The 19355-nt window shown below is 44.5% G+C and overlaps 1 protein-coding gene across 1 annotated transcript in view; it reads right to left on the bottom strand.

The window, feature by feature from the left end:
* hip1ra (huntingtin interacting protein 1 related a) overlaps window positions 1-19355 on the bottom strand; it is a 165250-nt gene that overhangs the window by 16029 nt on the left and 129866 nt on the right. The window contains 8 exon segments of the mRNA XM_080208802.1: window positions 32-90; window positions 2137-2247; window positions 4526-4662; window positions 5928-6035; window positions 7080-7166; window positions 10229-10376; window positions 12607-12801; window positions 15021-15122. Coding sequence (XP_080064928.1) covers window positions 32-90; window positions 2137-2247; window positions 4526-4662; window positions 5928-6035; window positions 7080-7166; window positions 10229-10376; window positions 12607-12801; window positions 15021-15122 — 947 coding nt within the window.

Below are 19355 nucleotides of genomic sequence, written 5' to 3'. Positions count from 1 at the left end.
GAGCGAGTGAGCGAGTGAATTTCTGACTAACCTCTCATTGACTTCAAGTTTGATCCCAGAGCTCCCTTTCCTGGCTTGGTTCATCATTTCCTGTAGATTAAATAGCAAAGTAAGAACTGGAAAGGTCTTCAGCGAGTTTCAGAATGCAATGGATAGCTCTTCTCTCCACAGAACAGTTTGAACGATAAGACTTGCTAACTCTGGATGGGTTATGACCATTCTCAGTTTTGCACCTTTCAAATCATTAAGGATGTCAGTGGGTGCATTCTCTTGATTCTCCACAGCAGAAGGTGGCACGGTGGTTAGCACTGCTGCTTCTCAGTGCCAGGGGTCAGGGTTCAATTCTGGCCTCGTGTCACTGTGGAGTTTGCACATTCTCCCTGTGTCTGCGTGGGTTTCCTCCGGGCGTTCCGGTTTTCTCCCACACTCCGAAGATATGCAGGATAGGGGCCTTGCTAAGTTGCCCCTAGTGTCAGGGGGATTCATAGGGTAAATATGAGGGGTTACAGAAATAGGGCCTGGATGGCATTGTGGTTGGTGCAGACTTGATGGGCCAAATGGCCTCCTTCTGCATCGTAGGGATTCTATGATTCTAGAATCGCAGAATTGTTACTGTGCAGAAAGAGGCCATTTGGCCCATTGTGTACACCTGTTTCCCAAATTAGCAGAATGAACTCATTGCAAAATACATTGAGGCAGAGTCACGAGGTATTTCCAATATAGTTCTAGCAAAGCTAAATAGGTTGTTAAGATTTCAAAGTAAAGATAGAAATCAGGAGGAACGCTTCAAATATTTGTCATTGCTCTCACTGGTTCGACGCTAACATGTCTAATGGTGATCTTGAACGAGTAAGCACCGAGGTACAAACTGAGCAGAGACGCTCAGTGTTCACAGGCCATTGAATGGAGAAGTGAAGAGGTCAAGGAGAAAGAGGAAACCAGCCAGAGTTCCCATTGTTGACCACTATCCTTCTTGTTAACAATGCTTGTTCACAACACAAAGTGTTCAGCTCTCAAGAGCTGTGCTTTATTGCCCTCTGCTGTTCTAAACAGCCCAGAGAGTGGTGCACAAAAACAACATCTGACACAATCATTGACAAAATACTTCCCCTGAGGCCACTCTGCAAGGGCACACTTGAGCGAGCTTACCATGGGAGAATTCATGCCATGATGCCCACCTCCTGCCAGTTGATCCCTCAGGATATGATGCAAGAATACACCAGGGGATTGTAAAAATGTCCACCACAGAAATAATTACAGAAAACACTAATTGCAATGTGAATTATATGTTAAATGTCTTGGAAATAACATGTTCCATTATAAATGTCTATAGAAAATAATAAACTGTCTCCTGGTTCTCACTGATTCCTCAGTAACTATAGCTGTCAAAGCAATACACATTGCTTTCCACTTCAATATCTCTCAGCACACCTCACAGGTTTTAATCTACCCTCCAAACTACCCACAACAGACAATCCAATAAATTTGTAAAACATAGGAATTAAAGCTGTTTAAGGAGAGGTCAAATTCAGTCAATAACATGTGATCAGTAATAAAGTTTTATCAAGTTTGGCCAAAGTGTACATCATTGATAATGACATTGTTAGTATTTTCCAGTATTCAAGGGAATCACTGCCCGAGATCACTGAGCTAAAAGCAATAATCTACAGGAAGCTAACAAGAACCACATCCAAAAACATGAACTGAGTGAAAAGCAAATTACAAGTTTTTAAGAAATTAGGGAAATTATTAAAAACCATTAAAAAGGGAAGTGTCTGTGTGGAGTCTGCATGTTGCCCCTGTGTGTGTGTGGGTCCCCTCCAGGTGTTCCAGTTTCCTCTCTCAGTCCGAAAGATGTGCTGGTTGGGTGCACTGGCCATGTTAAATTCTCCCTCAGTGTACCCAACCAGGCGCTAGAGTGTGGCAACTAAGGGATTTTCACAGTAACTTCATTGCAGTGTTAATGTCAGCCCACTTGTGACACGAGTAAATAAACTTTACCTTTTTTTGATGCATGTTCATCAATGGTAACTCTGTATCTCTCCCCACAGATACTGCCTGACCCACTGAGTCTTTCCGGCATTTGCTATCTTTATTTCATTAAGAGGGTTTCATTCGAGGCAGTGAATACCCTACCTCAATCCTCTTCACCGCATCTTCGATAGCTGCAGATGTTTGTGCCATCTCTTTATCCACTATATCCCCAAGTTCCTCCTGTCGGATATCAATGCTCTTGGGTCTCAATTCCTGAGTGAAGGATGTAAAAAACAACTCTCAGTAGCAAATACTTTTTAAATACAATCAATTCTCAGTACAATATCAGTGCAAATTTGATGGGCTGAAGGGCCTCTTCCTCTGCTGTAGACCTCTATGACAGAACATCCATGGATGATTATTCAGAACTGAAATCCTATATCTTAAAACAATTGTTATTGTATTTCAAGTTTTATATCTGAAGATTCCTTATATGGAGGCAGCAGAGTAATGGTATTGTCACTGGACTAGTAATCCCCATTGTTGTACAGACCCATCTGGTTCACTTCAGCAATGGAAATCTGCTGCCCTTATCCCATCTGGCCTACATGTGACTCCAGACCCACAGCAATGTGGCAGACTCTCAAAAACCCTCTGAAATGACCTAGCAAGCCACTCAGTTGCGCAAAACTGCTAAAAAAAAAATCAAAAAGGAATGAAATCAGATGGATCACCCAGCATCAATAATAGTAAACTCAGCTCTGCTGACCCTGCAAAGTCCTCCTTCCCAACATCTGTGGGACGGGATTCGATCTATTGTGTACCTCAGTTGAGGAGTATTACAAGAAAGCACTGGTGTTTGTTAAGGGAGTTGCCGCTTGCAATTAAATGTATTCCTGGAGGTTTCATCACATGACTTGCCCTCCCACTCCAGCCATTAATCACCAATACATCCAGCCTCACTACCTTCCTGCAGCAATTGGAAAGCAAAAAGATACAGTAACTAATTGGATGATGTTTGACTATCTGCCAAGAAGCTTTTATTCCCCCATTTCCAATATTTTTATATCTAGTAAAGAGAAACATTAAAAATAATGGAAGAAAAAAGCCATCTTTTTTAACGTGTTTATGATTTTACTCAGCAGTGACCTGGAGATTAATCTTCAATTCCCAGAGTCTCCTGGTGACTGTTAATACATAGCAATACAGCACAGTGGCACAGTGGTTAGCACTGCTGCCTCACAGCACCAGGGACCCAGGTTTATTCCAGGCTTGGATCACTGTCTGTGCAGAATCTGCACATTCTCACAATGTCTGCATGGGCTTCCTCCAGGGACTCCGGTTTCCTCCCACACTCCAAAGATGTGTGGGTTAGGTGGATTGGCCATGTGTCAGGGGGACTAGCTAGGGTGTCTGCATGGGGTTATGGGGATCAGGGCTGGGTGGCATTGTGATGGGCTGAATGGCCTCCTTCTATACTGCAGAATTCCATGATTCTATGCTATCTCACTTAACAGAATTAACAACTTCACAATGGGATGGATCAGCACCTTACAGCCAATTTAATAGCTGCAACATTTACTCTAAATTCCCATCCTATTAGCTTTTCACGGAGAACCTTGTCTTACATAAGAACATAAGAAATAGGAGCAGGAGTAGGCCATCCAGCCCTTCGAGCCTGCCCTGCCATTCAATAAGATCATGGCTGATCTGTCGTGGCTCAGTTCCACATTCCCGCCCTCTCCCCATAACCCTTAATCCCCTTGCTTATCAAAAACCCATCAACCCGCGTCTTAAAAATATTTAGCAAGGCAGCCTCCACCACCTCAACGGGCAGAGAATTCCAGAGATTCACCACCCTTTGAGTGAAGAAGTTCCTCCTCAACTCCATTCTAAACCGCCCCCCCTTTATCTTGAGGCTGTGCCCCCTAGTCCTACTGTCCTTTCTGAGCGGGAAGAGTCTCTCCACCTCCATCCTAACTATCCCATTCATCATCTTATACGTCTCAATGAGATCTCCCCTCATTCTTCTAAACTCTAACGAGTACAAGCCTAGTTTATTCAGCCTCTCCTCATAGCTCAACCCCCTCAACTCCGGTATCAGCCTAGTAAACCTCCTCTGCACTCCCTCCAAGGCCAAAATATCCTTGCCTAAGTGCGGCAACCAAAACTGCACACAGTACTCCAGCTGCGGCCTCACCAATGCCCTATACAGCTGCAGCAAGACCTTCCTACTTTTATATTCAATCCCCCTCGCTATGAAGGCCAGCATCCCTTTTGCCTTCCTGGCCACCTGCTGCACCTGCAGGCTGGGTTTTTGCGACTCATGCACAAGGACCCCGAGGTCCCTCTGCACCGTCGCCTGCTGCAGTTAATCGAAGTTCTGATATACCATTTTACAGGGCTCTCCATAGCCCATTAGGATGTCACCTTCTCAGTGGGATGTTCTGCCTGCTGCAGTTAATCGAAGTTCTGATATACCATTTTACAGGGCTCTCCATAGCCCATTAGGATGTCACATTCTCAGTGGGATGTTCTGGATTGAGCGTACCTGCCCAAGGTCAAGAATCCTCTGCATCACTCTCCTCACAGCTGCTGGGTCTGCGTGACCGATTGACTGCTTATCCTTCAGGTCATTCAGGAAGTGTAGGCTCTCGTCACCACACTCTCTGCAGTTATCAATCAGTCCTGTAGGTTTAACAAACATGACGAATGTTAATTCATTCTGAAAAAAAATTAACTTTTGTGTTGCTTTCAACAAATTTCATTTTTCCACACCAGGCGGTTTCTGGTGACCACCTCAGACCATTAAACATTTATCTACAGTAAAGGCATCAAGTACACCGTGGGCACTGGGGAGCCCACATGTCATATTGATCTGTCCTGACTGAAAACTGGTGTCAAACAAAACAGCCACAGCGAAACTTCTGCACCACCCTTATTGTCTGGTGGAGAGATTCCCAGCCTCCCATCCATTGACCCTGTTTACACTTCCCATTGCCTCAGAAAGCAGCCAGCATAATCAAGGATCCCTGGTGCCACTGAAGGGGACTTGGTGATTTGGGTGGCACAGTAGCACAGTGGTTAGCACTGCTGCTTCACAGCTCCAGGGACTTGGGTTCAACTGCCAGCTCAGGTCATTGTGTGGAGTTTGCACATTCTCCTCGTGTCTGTGTAGGTTTCCTCCGGGTGCCCTGGTTTCCTTCCACAGTCCAAAGATGTGCGGGTTAGGTTGATTGGCCATGCTAAAATTGCCCCTTAGTGTCCTGGGATGCTTAGGTTAGAGGGATTAGCGGGTAAAATACGTCGGAATACGGGGATAGGGCCTGGGTGGGATTGTGGTCGGTGCAGACTCGAAGGGCCAAAGGGCCTCTTTCTGCACTGTAGGGTTCTGTGGATTCTATGAATTACTGCAGAGCATCTTATAGATGGTACACACTGCTGCCACTGTGCATGGCTGGTGAAGAAAGTGAATGTTTAAGGCAGTCGATGGTGCCAGTAAGTTTGTGATTTGTCCTGGATGATGTCAAGCTTCTTGAGTGTTGTTGGAGCTGCACCCACCAGTGCTGCATCTTTAACATTGCAGTTAACATTCCTGATTGGTGCCTTTGCACCAGAACTGATGAAATATTAACTTCGTTCCTCTCTCTGCAGATTCTGCCAGACCTGCCGAGCCCATCCAGCATTTTCTGCTCAGATTTCAGATTTCCAGCGTCTGCAGTATTCCGCTTTTCTTCTCATCTACCTTTTGATTTGAATATTTGCAGTTTTCACCTTAGTTCATCCGACTGCTTCCCACATTTACCCTGTGATTCAACCAGCGGACATCATCGTGACTTGAAGTGGATCAGTGGACAGGATTGGCGAGTGCAGAAAGTGGTCGATGAAATCAGCGCCTCTTCCTGACTGTTTTGGTCATTAACTCCAGGAGCTGGTGCGCCTTCGATACTTACTGTCAGCGTGGTCAGTCGGAGCCAGGTGCGACGTGGCACTGCCGTTTACAATGGTGTCTGCAGTCAGGTGTGCAAACCTAGTGAGTGCTTGCAGGAGGCTACTGGCATCTGCAGGATCAAAGGAAAAGAGATTTAATCGGTCACTGAAGGGGAAAGGCAAAGTGAATGTTACGGTTCAAGTATCTCAAATCGGAATTGGTTATTACTGTGTGCTATACAGAGAATCACAGATGTGGACCGTACACTTGTGTACAGTTCAGGAATGATATTTGTAGAAAAACTATCAATGGGAGACTTCTTTTCTGCCTGTAATTTACCATGGAACAGCTTTTTATTTTTATTATGAGGTTACACAAAGTATTTGTGACACTTCCTTTGGATTTATACGAAAATGTAGCTGGGTTGCCGAGTGACTAAATCACTGCCTGGACTAAGACTGAAGTTTACAGACCAGGGAGGGCTCTGCTTCCACCATGTGTCTGCTTCAGGTTAACCGCTCCTTGTGTGGAGGTGAAATAGGATTCTCAGTTATTACAGTGTGATGACTTCAGCCAGGCTAATGAGGTTGGCTTGCTAGAGTATGAACTGCTGGATGAGTCCGAATTGATGGTTAAGTCAGGGAGCCTCATGCTCCCTATTTAAAGCAGGTGTGTCAGACTCCCAGCCTGCATTCAGCAGGGAGCTACTGGAGAGCTGGCTGTGTACAGATGTATGGGGTAAATAAAGTAACTTGGTGATGGGACTTTTCGCCTCCGTGGAGTTATTACATACAGCTCCCAAGATCCAATGTGATGGCTGCCATAGTGGAATAGGCTACTGTTATTACAATGTGATCAAGGTAGACACTGTTGGAAGACCAGCATCTGCTAATCTTACAGCAGCAGGATGTAATTAGGGGAGGGGGCTCTACATAAAGCATCCATGATAGATTTCTCTTTTAAGGTGGAGCGGTCAGAATAGACCATTGGAAGTAGGCATATGGTCCACCCTTTCAGTTGGGAGGGAACCACACTGCAGCAGCCGCAGGGAACGGGGAGAAGAGCATGGGAGTTACTTGCCTTCAGGATAAATTATCAACTTGCCAAATTATTAAATGCTGCCCTTATAGAATATGAGACGCGTGTGGTGTCTCGGAGATTGAGGTAACCATACCTGCCATGTTCTTCAAGTACTCGGAATGCCCTTGCTGCATCAAGCTCACTGATTCGAGGGCAGATTCTGCCCTGTTGATGAGGTAATCTGCAAGTAATGGAAAAGATCAGATCACTTTAGTTCTCGACTTGCCTTAGACCTGGACAGAATGCATGCAATCAAGTAAAGGACAGGTTAAAGAGCACTCCCACATTTGCACTGTGCAAACTGTGGTCTATTTGAAACTACCATTAAAGCCCAAACAGGCCACAGAAGCCATTTTTAAAGCTCTGTTCTCATTGTGTTCTCTTGCCTCCATTGATTTCTCTCATGTTAGTTGGTGGACCTCAGTTTTTCTTGGATTGGCCAACAGGTACCAGTCCGCAACTAGGACCTCACTACACAAGAAACCTCAGGAGCACAGGGGTAGCACAATGGCACAGTGGTTAGCACTGCTCCTCAGTGCCAGGGACCCGGGTTCGATTCCCGGCTTGGGTCACTGTCTGTGTGGAATTTGCCCGTTTTCCCTGTGTCTGTGTGGGCTTCCTCCAGGTGCTCCAGTTTTCTCCCACAGTCTGAAAGATGTGCTGGTTAGGTACATAGACCGAACCAGCGCTGGAGTGTGGTGACTAGGGAAATTTCACAACAGTGTTAATGTAAGCCTTAATTGTGACTAATAAATAAACTTTAAGAACTGGGAGGAAAAAGTGGAACTGATAGACACCAAGTCAGTTTTATTAAACCTTCTCACTGGTGGATCTCCAGTGGCATCACTTACAGCGATTTGGAAAATAAGGTGCTTTTTACTAGCAAGTAAACCATAAAATATTACACGCTGAATCTATGAACATTGTCAATTGTAATTGACCTGCTTATTCTAACTGACTGCAGTAGTGAAGTGTAAACTTAATTAGGCTGTATAATTAGTAACTGATAATGCAGAAGATAAAATGAAGTGGTGGGCTAATTGATTCCATGAGGAATTTCAAGATGTGAGTTGGATATTTCCCGACAAATGAATACTGCGAAGCTAGCTCCAGAAAGAAGCGGAAAGAATTCAAGGGAAAATGTGGCTACTCGGGTTCTGTGTCACTCAGTGTAGGTGTGAGAGAGTTTTGTAGTTTACTATCTATGGGGTAATAGTGACTGGCAGCACCTAGCAGATGGTGCCCTGTCATACACACATATTCTGCTGGAATGATATGGAAACAGCTACTACTGAATATAGTAAAATAAAAAAAAGTGGAAATAGGAAATAAAAACAGAAAATGTGGGTAAAGGCTCAGCAGATATAGTAGCATCTGTGAAGCGAGAAACGTAGTTAATCTTTCGAAAGGTTAACTCTTTTTCTCTCTTCACAAATGCTGCCAGGCCTGCCGGGTTTATCCAGTATTTTCTGTTTTTATTACCAATGAGTACAGTGCATAAAAGATCCCATAGTCCCAGATGACCATAGGCTGTTCTCCCCTTTGAGAAACTGTGTCCCTTTATATCTCTCTTTGAGGGGGAGAGCAGCCAGTGGACATCTGGGACTATGGTGACTTTACCATTTACTGGTGCTGAGTTAATCTGAGGATCACCACACCTTAGACAAGGGGCAAGGTTGAGAAGGTGCGGCCTTCATGAATAACCTGGCCTGGTACGGGAATTGAACCCCTGCTGTTGGCATCACACCACATCATGAACCAGCCATCCAGCCAACTGAGCTAAACGACAGCATGTGAAAGGAGCAAAACATTGGACAGACATCTACATCCTATCAAAGCTTCATGTGATTTGTTTTAGTGAGTGATGGATCCTGTGGGACAATGTACGTCATCCCTCCCACAACTTCACACTGTACTACTCAATCCTCCCTTCTGAAGCGCAAACTCCTCCTTGTGTTAAACTTCCCAAAAGCAGCCAGTGCAGTGTGCAATGTTTGTGTGCAGGAACATGAGGAGGAGATGCAATGTGAAGAATCATTTTCAGCCTTACAGATATACTGTAAAGCCACATTAGCTCAAGAGACCAGGGAAGGCGACAAGAGAATCCTGTTCTAATCCAAACAAACAGCACTTGGTAATGCACAATTTCTACTCAAAACGACATCCCTTTAAATCTAAACATCCTCTTACATTCCCAGAAGGAATTATTTTGCTGGCTGAGAAACCACTTCTTTCTCCCCAAACCCAATTCCGTGCACACCCATTAACAAAGCCCCACATGATGGAGGTGATGAAGACGAGGTATTTAGATTGGGGGAACGGCAAATTGCGCGGAGGGTGTGGAGAGTCTGCAGAAGGATCTAGATAGGCTGGGCGAATGGGCCAGGAAATGGCAAATGGAATTTAATGTTGGCAAGTGCGAGGTGGTCCACTTTGGTAGGAAGAATGGTAGGAAGAACTATTTCTTACGTGGCGAAAAACTGCAGCAGGCGACGGTGCAGAGGGACCTCGGGGTCCTTGTGCATGAGTCGCAAAAACCCAGCCTGCAGGTGCAGCAGGTGGTCAGGAAGGCGAATGGGATGCTGGCCTTCATAGCGAGGGGGATTGAATATAAAAGTAGGTAGGTCTTGCTGCAGCTGTATAGGGCATTGGTGAGGCCGCAGCTGGAGTACTGTGTGCAGTTTTGGTCGCCGCACTTACACAAGGATATTTTGGCCTTGGAGGGAGTGCAGAGGAGGTTTACTAGGCTGATACCAGAGTTGAGGGGGTTGAGCTACGAGGAGAGGCTGAATAAACTAGGCTTGTACTCGTTAGAGTTTAGCAGAATGAGGGGAGATCTCATTGAGATGTACAAGATGATGAATGGGATGGATAGGATAGAGGTGGAGAGACTCTTCCCGCTCAGAAAGGACAGTAGGACTAGGGGGCACAGCCTCAAGATAAAGGGGGGGCGGTTTAGAACGGGGTTGAGGAGGAACTTCGTCACTCAAAGGGTGGTGAATCTCGAATTCTCTGCCCGTTGAGGTGGTGGAGGCTGCCTCGATAAATATTTTTAAGACGCGGGTTGATGGGTTTTTGATAGGCAAGGGGATTAAGGGTTATGGGGAGAGGGCGGGAATGTGGAACTGAGCCACAACAGATCAGCCATGATCTTATTGAATGGCGGGGCAGGCTCGAAGGGCTAGATGGCCTACTCCTGCTCCTATTTCTTATGTTCTTAGCAACTGACGGCAGGGCTCAGACCTGGTGAACTGGTGCATCGAATATGCAGTGGATCGTCAAGTTTTGCCACTGCGTCCTGAATGATGTTCTCAGCTTCGCTTACGGTTCCCTGGACCAGGCTGAACTGATCATCGAGAAGCTTCTGCTGTAGCGTCTTCTCCCGGTTAGCCTAAAACACAAATCGACAGATGGTGAGCAGCTCTTGGCTTTTCTGCATAAATGGAAGAAAAGCATTCTGCGGTGTTTACGTGCCCTAACTCCCACAACTATTTGCTTCTTGCAGTTCCAATTTCTTTCATTATTCCTTCTCTTGTCTAACAATAACACAAACATACCATATAGGAACAGAAATAGGCCATTCGGCTGCACAAGCCTGCACTGCTGTTCAACTGGATCATGGTTGAACAATATGTGTTTCGAATTCCACATTCCCACTCCCTGGTTAACTCTGGTTCCTTGGCCTAACAAGAATCTAACCACCTCTACCTTAAAAAATTTCAATGGCCCATCTCTACCACCTTCTGAGACAGAGTTCCAAAGTCACACAACCCTCAGAGGAATCTCTGTCCTAAAAAGGGTGACACAAAATTTTAAACCCCATGCCTCCTAGCTCACCCACAAAAGGAAATACCCTTTCCACATCCACCTTGTCAATACTGTTCAGGATCTTACATACTTCAGACACGTCACTCCTGATTATTCTACACATCAGTGAAAACAAGCCCAGTTTGTCTAACCTTTCCTCATTAGGTAACCCACACATTCCAAGTATCAATCTGGTAAACCTCCTCTAAGCTGCCTCCGACGCATTTACATCCTTCCTTAAATGAAGAGACCAAAATTGCACGCAGCATTTGGGATGTAGTCTCATCACTGCCCTGTGACTGAAACACGACATTCTTACTCATTGGTTCATTTCCTCTCATAATAAAGGACTGCATTCTACTAGCCTTTTTAATTACTTGCCGTACCGGTATACTAACTCAATGTGATTCTTGCACAAGAACACCTAGATCCCTTTGCACTTTGGAATTCTGCAGTCGGTCCCTGTTTAAGTAAACTCCTACTTTTTTATTCATCCTGCCAAAGTAAGCAACTTCACATTTTTCCACATTATACTCCATCTGCCCACTCACTCAACCTATATATATCCATGTACAAACTCCATATGTCCTCTTCACAACACACTTTCTTACCTATCTTGGTGGCATCCGCAAATTTAGCTACCTTGCCTTCACTCCCCTCATCCAAGTCATTGATATAAATTGTAAAAAGTTGAGGCCCCAACACAGACCCAGGCAGGACATTACTTGTCACATTCTGCCAATCAGAAAAGGAGCCATTTATACATACTCTCTGTTTTCTGCCTGCCAGTCCACCAATCTTTTATCTATGCTAATATGTTGCATTCTGGAAAATTAACACCATGCATCTATTACCGCATTAACCACATCTTTAAGACCTTAGAATAAAATCTATCAGAGACTTCTCAGCCTGCAGTTCCGTCGCTTTGCTCAGTGCTGCTTCCCCATTGTTTAACACTTTACTGACCTACTTCACAGATTATTCCATTCATCCTCCTATCTGAATGTATCCCTCCTATCTTACAGATGTTTTTAAAATGCTGTTCATCTATAATTCCCCTCTGTTCTCAGCGGCCCATATCTGAAACATTGGGCCGGATTTTACAGCCTCGTTCATCTGGAAACCTGAAAATCCCATCCAAGGTCAACAGACCTTTCCATGTTCAGCCCCTCTCCCGCTCCCATTCCCGTGACGGATGGGACAATAAAATTCCGGCCATTAGCTTGCCTATTCTCTCTACTGATACCGACTAATTTTCTGTTCTGTTTCTGATGGCAGGCATTTGCAGTTTATTGCACCATCAGACTCAGGTCTTGATGATGAGCTAGTCCAGAGTTTGGACACAAAAATGATCAATGTGAAATAAAGAGTTTGCGTACATACAGAGAATGTTTTACAACCTCAAGATGCCATGACGCAATTCTCCCTTAATGAAAGTTTTTTTTTTCAGCACAATTAGTGTTTTAACTTAGGGAACGCAGCAACTAAATTATGCAGAGCAAGCCCCCAAAAACAGGAATAAAGAAAATGATTGATTTCACTGTTGTTAGTGATGTTGGTTGACATCGGCCAGGACACTGCAAGGAACTTACCTGCTCTCCTTCAAATAGTGCCATGGAATCTTTTGGACCGGAAAAGTGGCACCCCAGGCAAAGCAGCTGTCTCTCAGTTCCGCACCCAAGCCTGGATTTTGCGCTCAAGTCTTTGGACTGAGGATTGAACCCATGACCGAGGGGAAAAGTGGGTCACTGGGCCACAGCTGATGCCTATATAACCAATGGAATGCTGAAATAATCATCACTATGGATTCTGACCTTCTCCATAAATTTGTCCTGGAGTTCTTCCAGCTCCCTCAAACTCTTGTCTTTCTCGGTACGCATCGCCGTTTCTCTCTCCTGAATCGTGTTCTTCAGGGCGTATGCTTCTGCCTCCTTCGCAGCCACCGTTTTCCTTAGATTATCCTTCTCTGCCTCAAGGCACTGCAGCCTAGAGTTCATCTCAGAGCCCGCCTGCAACCAAAGCCCCAAATTCTGATTACTACTACACATATATATAATACAAAGGAAGACAGAAGATATGTATCAATGGAAAGAACTTTGGAGAACTACACAAGAAGATCTCGGACAGAGGTCATTCTTTGGTGACCCACAGCTATTTCAGACTGACCTTCTGAGGGGTAACTGTATGATTTAAGTGAAGCTGGTTTCTTTGAAATTCTCAGTTAAGGTGTTGGTTTCATGCGCAATTGTGTCAATCGTGATTCTCAGTCTCCAAACTTATGAAAGAGTATCAAAAAAATCATTGAATCCCTACAGTGCAGAAGGAGGCCATTCGGCCTATCAAGCCTGCACTGACTCTCCGACAGACCATCTTACCCAAGCCCTATCCCCATAATCCCCACATATTTACCCCGCTAATTCCCCTAACCTATACATATTGAGACACTAAGGAACAATTTGGCATGGCCAATCAACCCAATCTGCACATCTGTACTCCAAAGATGTGTGGGTTAGTTTGATTGGCCATACCAAATTGTCCCTTAGAGTCAAAATGGTAAAATCGGGCCCTAAGTGCTAAATCTGGGCGCAATTCAGATCCGACTTGGAAACCCGTTGTCAGGAGCCCCCATTAGCTTGAAAAAAACACACGAGTTTGAATCAAGCTGTGGGACCTCTGAACTCCGCATGCGCACTGAGAAACAAATTCGAAAATCGCACCACTGTCTCGTCGCTCCTGGGCCGCAAAAAGCGGATAAAGTGGTCCGGGAACATAGTTCCCCATAGACATCACCCCCACAACACAACTTCCCCCCTTATTCACCCACCCCCTGGTTCCCAGACCGATCGCGAACCTCTGCCCCCTTTCCCTCTTCCCGATCGCCCGCAGAATGACAGCTGTTCCCCCCCCCCCCCCCAACCCCCACCCCAAGAGATCCATCTGGCCTCCCCCGCAACCAGAGATTCATTTGACCCGCTTCCCCACCAGATAACAATCTGGCCTCCCTCTACCCCTCCAACAGAGAGTGATCTGTCCTCCCTCCTCCACCAGAGATCCATCTGACCCACCTCCTCCTCCCCCTCTCACCAGAGAATGATCTGACCTGCCTCCCTCCCTACCCCCATCACTGATCTGAGTCAGAGAGCCGTTGGAAGCTCTGAACTTACCTCTTCAGAAGCTGGAGCACCCAAAATAGACCTTCGCCAGGCAGGCCTGTTTCGCGCCAAATCTGGACGTACGAACGCGATGATAAAGGCAGAAATGCTGATAAGGTCAGGCAGGCAGTTCATTAATTCAATTTAAATCCATTCCCAGGCCTCGGTAACGTGGGCATGGGCGTGGATTGGGTTAGTGGTCTCATGCCGGACTTCACCGTGTTTCTGCGCCCAAAAACAGGCGTGATGTAATGGTAAAATCGGGCTTTTAGTGTCTTGGGAATTAGGAGGGTAAATCCGTGAGGTTACAGGATAAGGTCTGGGTAGGATTGTTATCAGTGTAGGCTTGATGGGCCAAATGGCCTTCTTCAGCATAGTAGGGATTCTATAATTCCATGACCTTTGGAGTATGGGAGGAAACCGGAATACCTGGTGGAAACCCATGCAAACAGTGGGAGAACATGCAAACTCTACACCGTCACTCAAGGCCAGAATTGAAACCAGGTCCTTGGCTACGAAGCAGCAGTGCTAACCACTGTGCCACCGTACTACCCCAATAAAATCACTGACAGATTCTAGTTCCGAGCTGCCTAGGGCTGATGATGGGGGAATTCAATGAGTCTTTGTAACCCTGAGCTAAAAAGGAGAGAAAACACCTACAGTCACTGCTCCAACTTGCTATCCAGTGGCCCCTTGGTGGAATGTGTGTGTATGTAGGAAAAGGCTTGGGCATGGTCCCTCACATGCACACAACCTGCCAACACTATACTGTGCAGAATCACAATTAAACAATAGCCAACAGATGTCAAGAATTTATAGAACTGTATAGGATTCGATGATTCTTTGGGATTCTATGAAACTCTTTCATAAGTTTAAAGATTGAGATTCACAATTGACCCATCTTGCAGTGAACCAACACCTTAACTGAGAATTTCCAAGAAACCAGTTTCACCTGGGGAGGCAATGGCCTTGTAGTATGATCAGCACCTCCCGGAGTGCGTGGGAAGAAAGCAGGAGGAATAAAATGCAGCATTTCCATTAGTCACTCTCGCTCCTGGTTACACACTTGCTTGTACCTGTTCAGAGCTCCGCAGCGAGCTCTGGATGGTGGACAGTTCTTCCTTGCTTGCAGCCAATTCCCTTTTCAGTTGCTCCATGATATAGTTCTGATCCTCCAGCTGTAAGTAATAATATTAGATAGCGTGAGGAAACGCAGACATCGCAACCCAGCCAGGCTCCTCGACTAGCAACCAATAACAATAAGACAAGGGTTGATCTTCACACAATCACCACTACACACGCTTGTCTGATGTAACCCGTAACCTTAAAGCAAAACCCTCACATCGGCCAGGAGCAACCGGGTGAATTAAAATATTTGCCAAAAGATATGCAGGTTAGGTGGATTGGCCGTGCTAAATTGCCCCTTAGTGCCAGAGGAACCAGCTAGGGTAAATGCATGGGGTTATGGGGATAGGGCCTGGGTGGGATTGTGTGACTGCAGACTGGATGGGCCAAATGGCCTCCTTCTGCGCTGTATGGATTCCATGAAATATTTAAGGATCGTGGGCTAATTAGAAGAATAATCATTTTCTCTAAGTATTTATTAAATGTGATTAAAGTGCATTTTCAGAGCGTGCTGTGCAAGTAAGCAACAATTTATTTTTTTAACTGAACCACTGAATTGTCAATGAACTCTGGATCAGGAAGTTATCTGGCAGCTAAACTGCATCTTGACACTAGAGGGCAGTATCTGACACCTAAAGACACCTTGAGCAGGTGTTTGTGTCAAGGGAAAGTTAACCGGCATCATCCAGAGAGGGCTGCAGAGAGAAAAGGAACATTTCCGTAATGTGAATATAGTGACATTATGTGCACAATTATCCCATATACACAATGGGCTTCATCATATTAAAATAGTCAAAGACAGGCTAAATGGCCTTTTGCAATACACTGGCACAGGCTGGTTGATGCAATAACCAGTTTTAAGAACTGTAATTTTAAAAGATCAGTAAAGCCAGGTAATCCAGCCCGCAATAGGATTTTCTTCACTGAGATGAATTTATAGAAATTACAATGAGAAGGTTTCATTGCGCACAGAGTATGCAATGTTGGCAAATGTCACCTTCTGATGGAAAAACTTTAAATGGAACAGAATCAAGGAAAAACCAGCTGGCTGTGACAATATCAGTGCAGAAAGTAACATGAATGTAATGTCTACTGGGGCATGCCCCTTTAAGAGAACAGGTCAGGTGACCCGGGGCTCAGGGTGGAGCTTGCCTTGCCAGTCTCATGCTGGCTGTGCGAGAGAGTAGACGTGTTAATAAACAGTTCCAGTTAGTTTACTCTCATCTACCTTGTGGTCTTTTATTAGTCTCTGGATCAGACTTCATACATAATGATTACAATGCAGCCTTTTTTCAAGCTTAGTAATCACAGCTCCCCTGGTGATCCGGGGAAGAGTAAATACGTGTAAATAAGCTATGGCATTGGCCAGTAACCTGTGGTCACACTGTTATTTGATGATAGTCAGGACATATAGTGGAGTCATTACAATTTGACTCAAGTATCCTTCATGCAGATGCCTATTGATGCACCTAAAGTGGGTTACAGCAAACATATCAGGTTAGAAAGGAACTGATCTCAATGATGTCTGAGAAATTGCTCTCTAAATTAGTTAGAGAATTGAAAGATCAGCAGTGAATAAACTTCGAATCTGGTTGGATTTTAATCTGGTATTCAAAGCTTCTTTGGACATGTTACTTAATCATTAATATGAAATCCCATAAGGGTTCTCCAGACCCCCTACTAAAATCCCAACCGCACACAAGAATCAGAACTAGAAAGTCCAATTTCTCCCACCTAAATCACAGCGGGAAGTCAGGAGAGTTCCCACAGGATTCCCCAGCCCCTCGGCTTTACAAGCTATCACTGTATCACCAACTTGTCACATCAAGATTCGTTAACTTTATAAAGTTGGGAAAACTTAGCAGCTGATTCCACAATTGCTGAAACATTAGCATTTCACTGACTATTAGAATTTAAACGTTGCCATTAGCAACTCCTGATCCAATTTCCTACATTACAGTGACAACACTCAAGTGTGGGTCACCCTGAGGCCATGAAATGCACTATATCAATACAAGGGCAGCATTGTAGAGAGTGCTGAAGACAGCATAAAACTACAACAGGACATTGATAGATTGGGTGAATGGCCCAAGCAATGGCAATTTTAATACAAACAAGTGTGAGGTTCTCTATTTTGGATCAAGAATGGGTAGATCAGGTTATTTTTTTAGAAGTCATAAGTTAAATTTAGCAGATGTCCAATGAGATTTGGAGGTTCAGGTGCATCGCTCCTTAAAACGCCACAAACAAGTGTAGAAAAGAGTCAAGAAGACCAATGGAATGCTGGCCTTCATATCTAAAAGGGCTGAAGTATAAGGATGCAGATGTTATGCTGCAGTTGTACAAAACCCTAGTTACACCCCACTTAGTACTGTGAGCAGGTATGGGCACCATACCTTAGATAGGATGATTTGGCCCTGGAGGGAGTTCAATGCAGATTTGCAAGAATGAAACCTGGACTTCAGGGGTTGATACGAAGAGAGATTAGACAAATTAGGCCTTTACTCTCTCAAATTCAGAAAGTTGAAGGGTGATCTGAAAGAAGTCTTCAAAATATTTACAGGGAAGGCCAAGGTGAATAAGGATAAACTGATTCCACTGGTGGAAGGTTGTAGAATTGGGGAGCCACAATCTAAAAATTAGAGTCAAGCCATTGAGGAGAGATGTTAGAAAACACTTGTACACGCAGACAGTGGTGGAGATTCGGAAAGATCTTCCTCAAACTGTGCTGGATGCTGCTTCAATTGTTAGGTTTAAGTCTGAAATAGACAATTTTTTATTGAGCAAGGATATCAAGGGATATGGGCCTAGGGCAGATACATGGAGTTCGGCTACAGATCAGCCATGATCTTATTGAATGACAAAGCGGGCTAAAGGGCCTGGATGGTCTACTCCTGTTCCTATAAGTCTTTCCTTTTGGTTCTAGCGATACAGTAAAAGCCTTTTCAATTGTAGACAGTGCTGATTAACAAGAGTCAGAGTTATAAAGGTTTTGCCTCAAAAAAAACAAACCAGATTGAGAATACCCCACCCTCTGCCATCCTGAGGTGTCAACAAATCTTTAGGAGGTACATTCATTGAAAATTTGTAAAAGTCTAATGCGATATTCACTCAACTGTTCCCAATCTGGAAAGAAATAAAGAGAGGGGGACTCCTCATGTCCACCTCTAGGTTCATTTTATAAAGGGGATTAAAATGGATTTCTCTCGAGTTCGAACCTACCCGGACCATCTACACAACCAGGCCCTTTTATGACGGTGTTTTAAAGGGCATTGTTGTGCATGTGATTGTTGGCCACAGGTCATTCATTGCAGCGATGCTCCCTGCATCACTGTCAGCCCAGCTAGTGGGAAGGCCTGACAGCATGGGCTGGTTATCACCCATCTCCCTGACTGACGAGGACTGCAAAATCCACATCAAAACATTAGCCAAAGATGTAGACCTGCCAAAAACAGAGAAGCCTTTGAATATTCCACCTGACACAAATAAAAGCTTGTCTCCCCAGATATTTAATAACCCTGTGTTGCAGTAAAATGTGTTCAGTCTAAAACTGTACCTTGAGTATTTCCTTTTCTCAATGAATTTGACGTATTATGCTTTAAACCTAAATTATTGCCCTTACAATTAAGAAGACACTCAGGATTGCCTTGTGTCACTGCTTCTGATTTTTTTCAGTATCTAGTAATGGCATGTAACTAAAAGTTTTACTGGAAACTTCCCTAACTCAGCACTTGCTTAAAAATTCATCAAAAAGTAATACTCAATCACCCTTTCTAATATTCCATCAATTTTTGTAACTGCAGTTTTGTCAATTGGGAATCTGGATCTTTATAATAATTAAGCTAAATTTTAATATTTCATAACTGAGTTACAATACAACAATCCCATCCACCAACTCCAACTACACTTCTTGCTGCCTTGGAAAAGCAGCCAGCATAATTAAGGACCCATGCTCCCCAGCCATTCTCTTTCATCTTCTTCCATTGAGAAAAAGATACAAAAGTCTGAGGTCACGTACCAACCAACTCAAGAACAGTTTGTATCCTGCTGCCATCAGACTTGTGAATGAACCTATCTTGTAATTAAGTTGATCCTTCTCTACAACCTAGCTGTGACTGTAACACCACATTCTGAACTTTCTCCTTTCTTTTCCCCTAAGTACTTTATGAATGGCACATTTTGATACAGCGCGCAAAAAACAATACGTTTCATTATATCCCAATACATGTGGCAACAGTAAATCAAATTAAATCAAAAAAATGCTTGTAACACTACATTCTGCATCC

The sequence above is a fragment of the Carcharhinus amblyrhynchos genome, chromosome 20 (assembly GCF_965287045.1).
Source record: "Carcharhinus amblyrhynchos chromosome 20, sCarAmb.v2.hapA, whole genome shotgun sequence".
In the NCBI taxonomy this organism is placed as follows: Eukaryota; Metazoa; Chordata; class Chondrichthyes; order Carcharhiniformes; family Carcharhinidae; genus Carcharhinus; species Carcharhinus amblyrhynchos.
The sequence above is the reverse complement of the archived record's forward strand: the minus strand, read 5'-3'. Positions and strand labels throughout refer to the sequence as shown.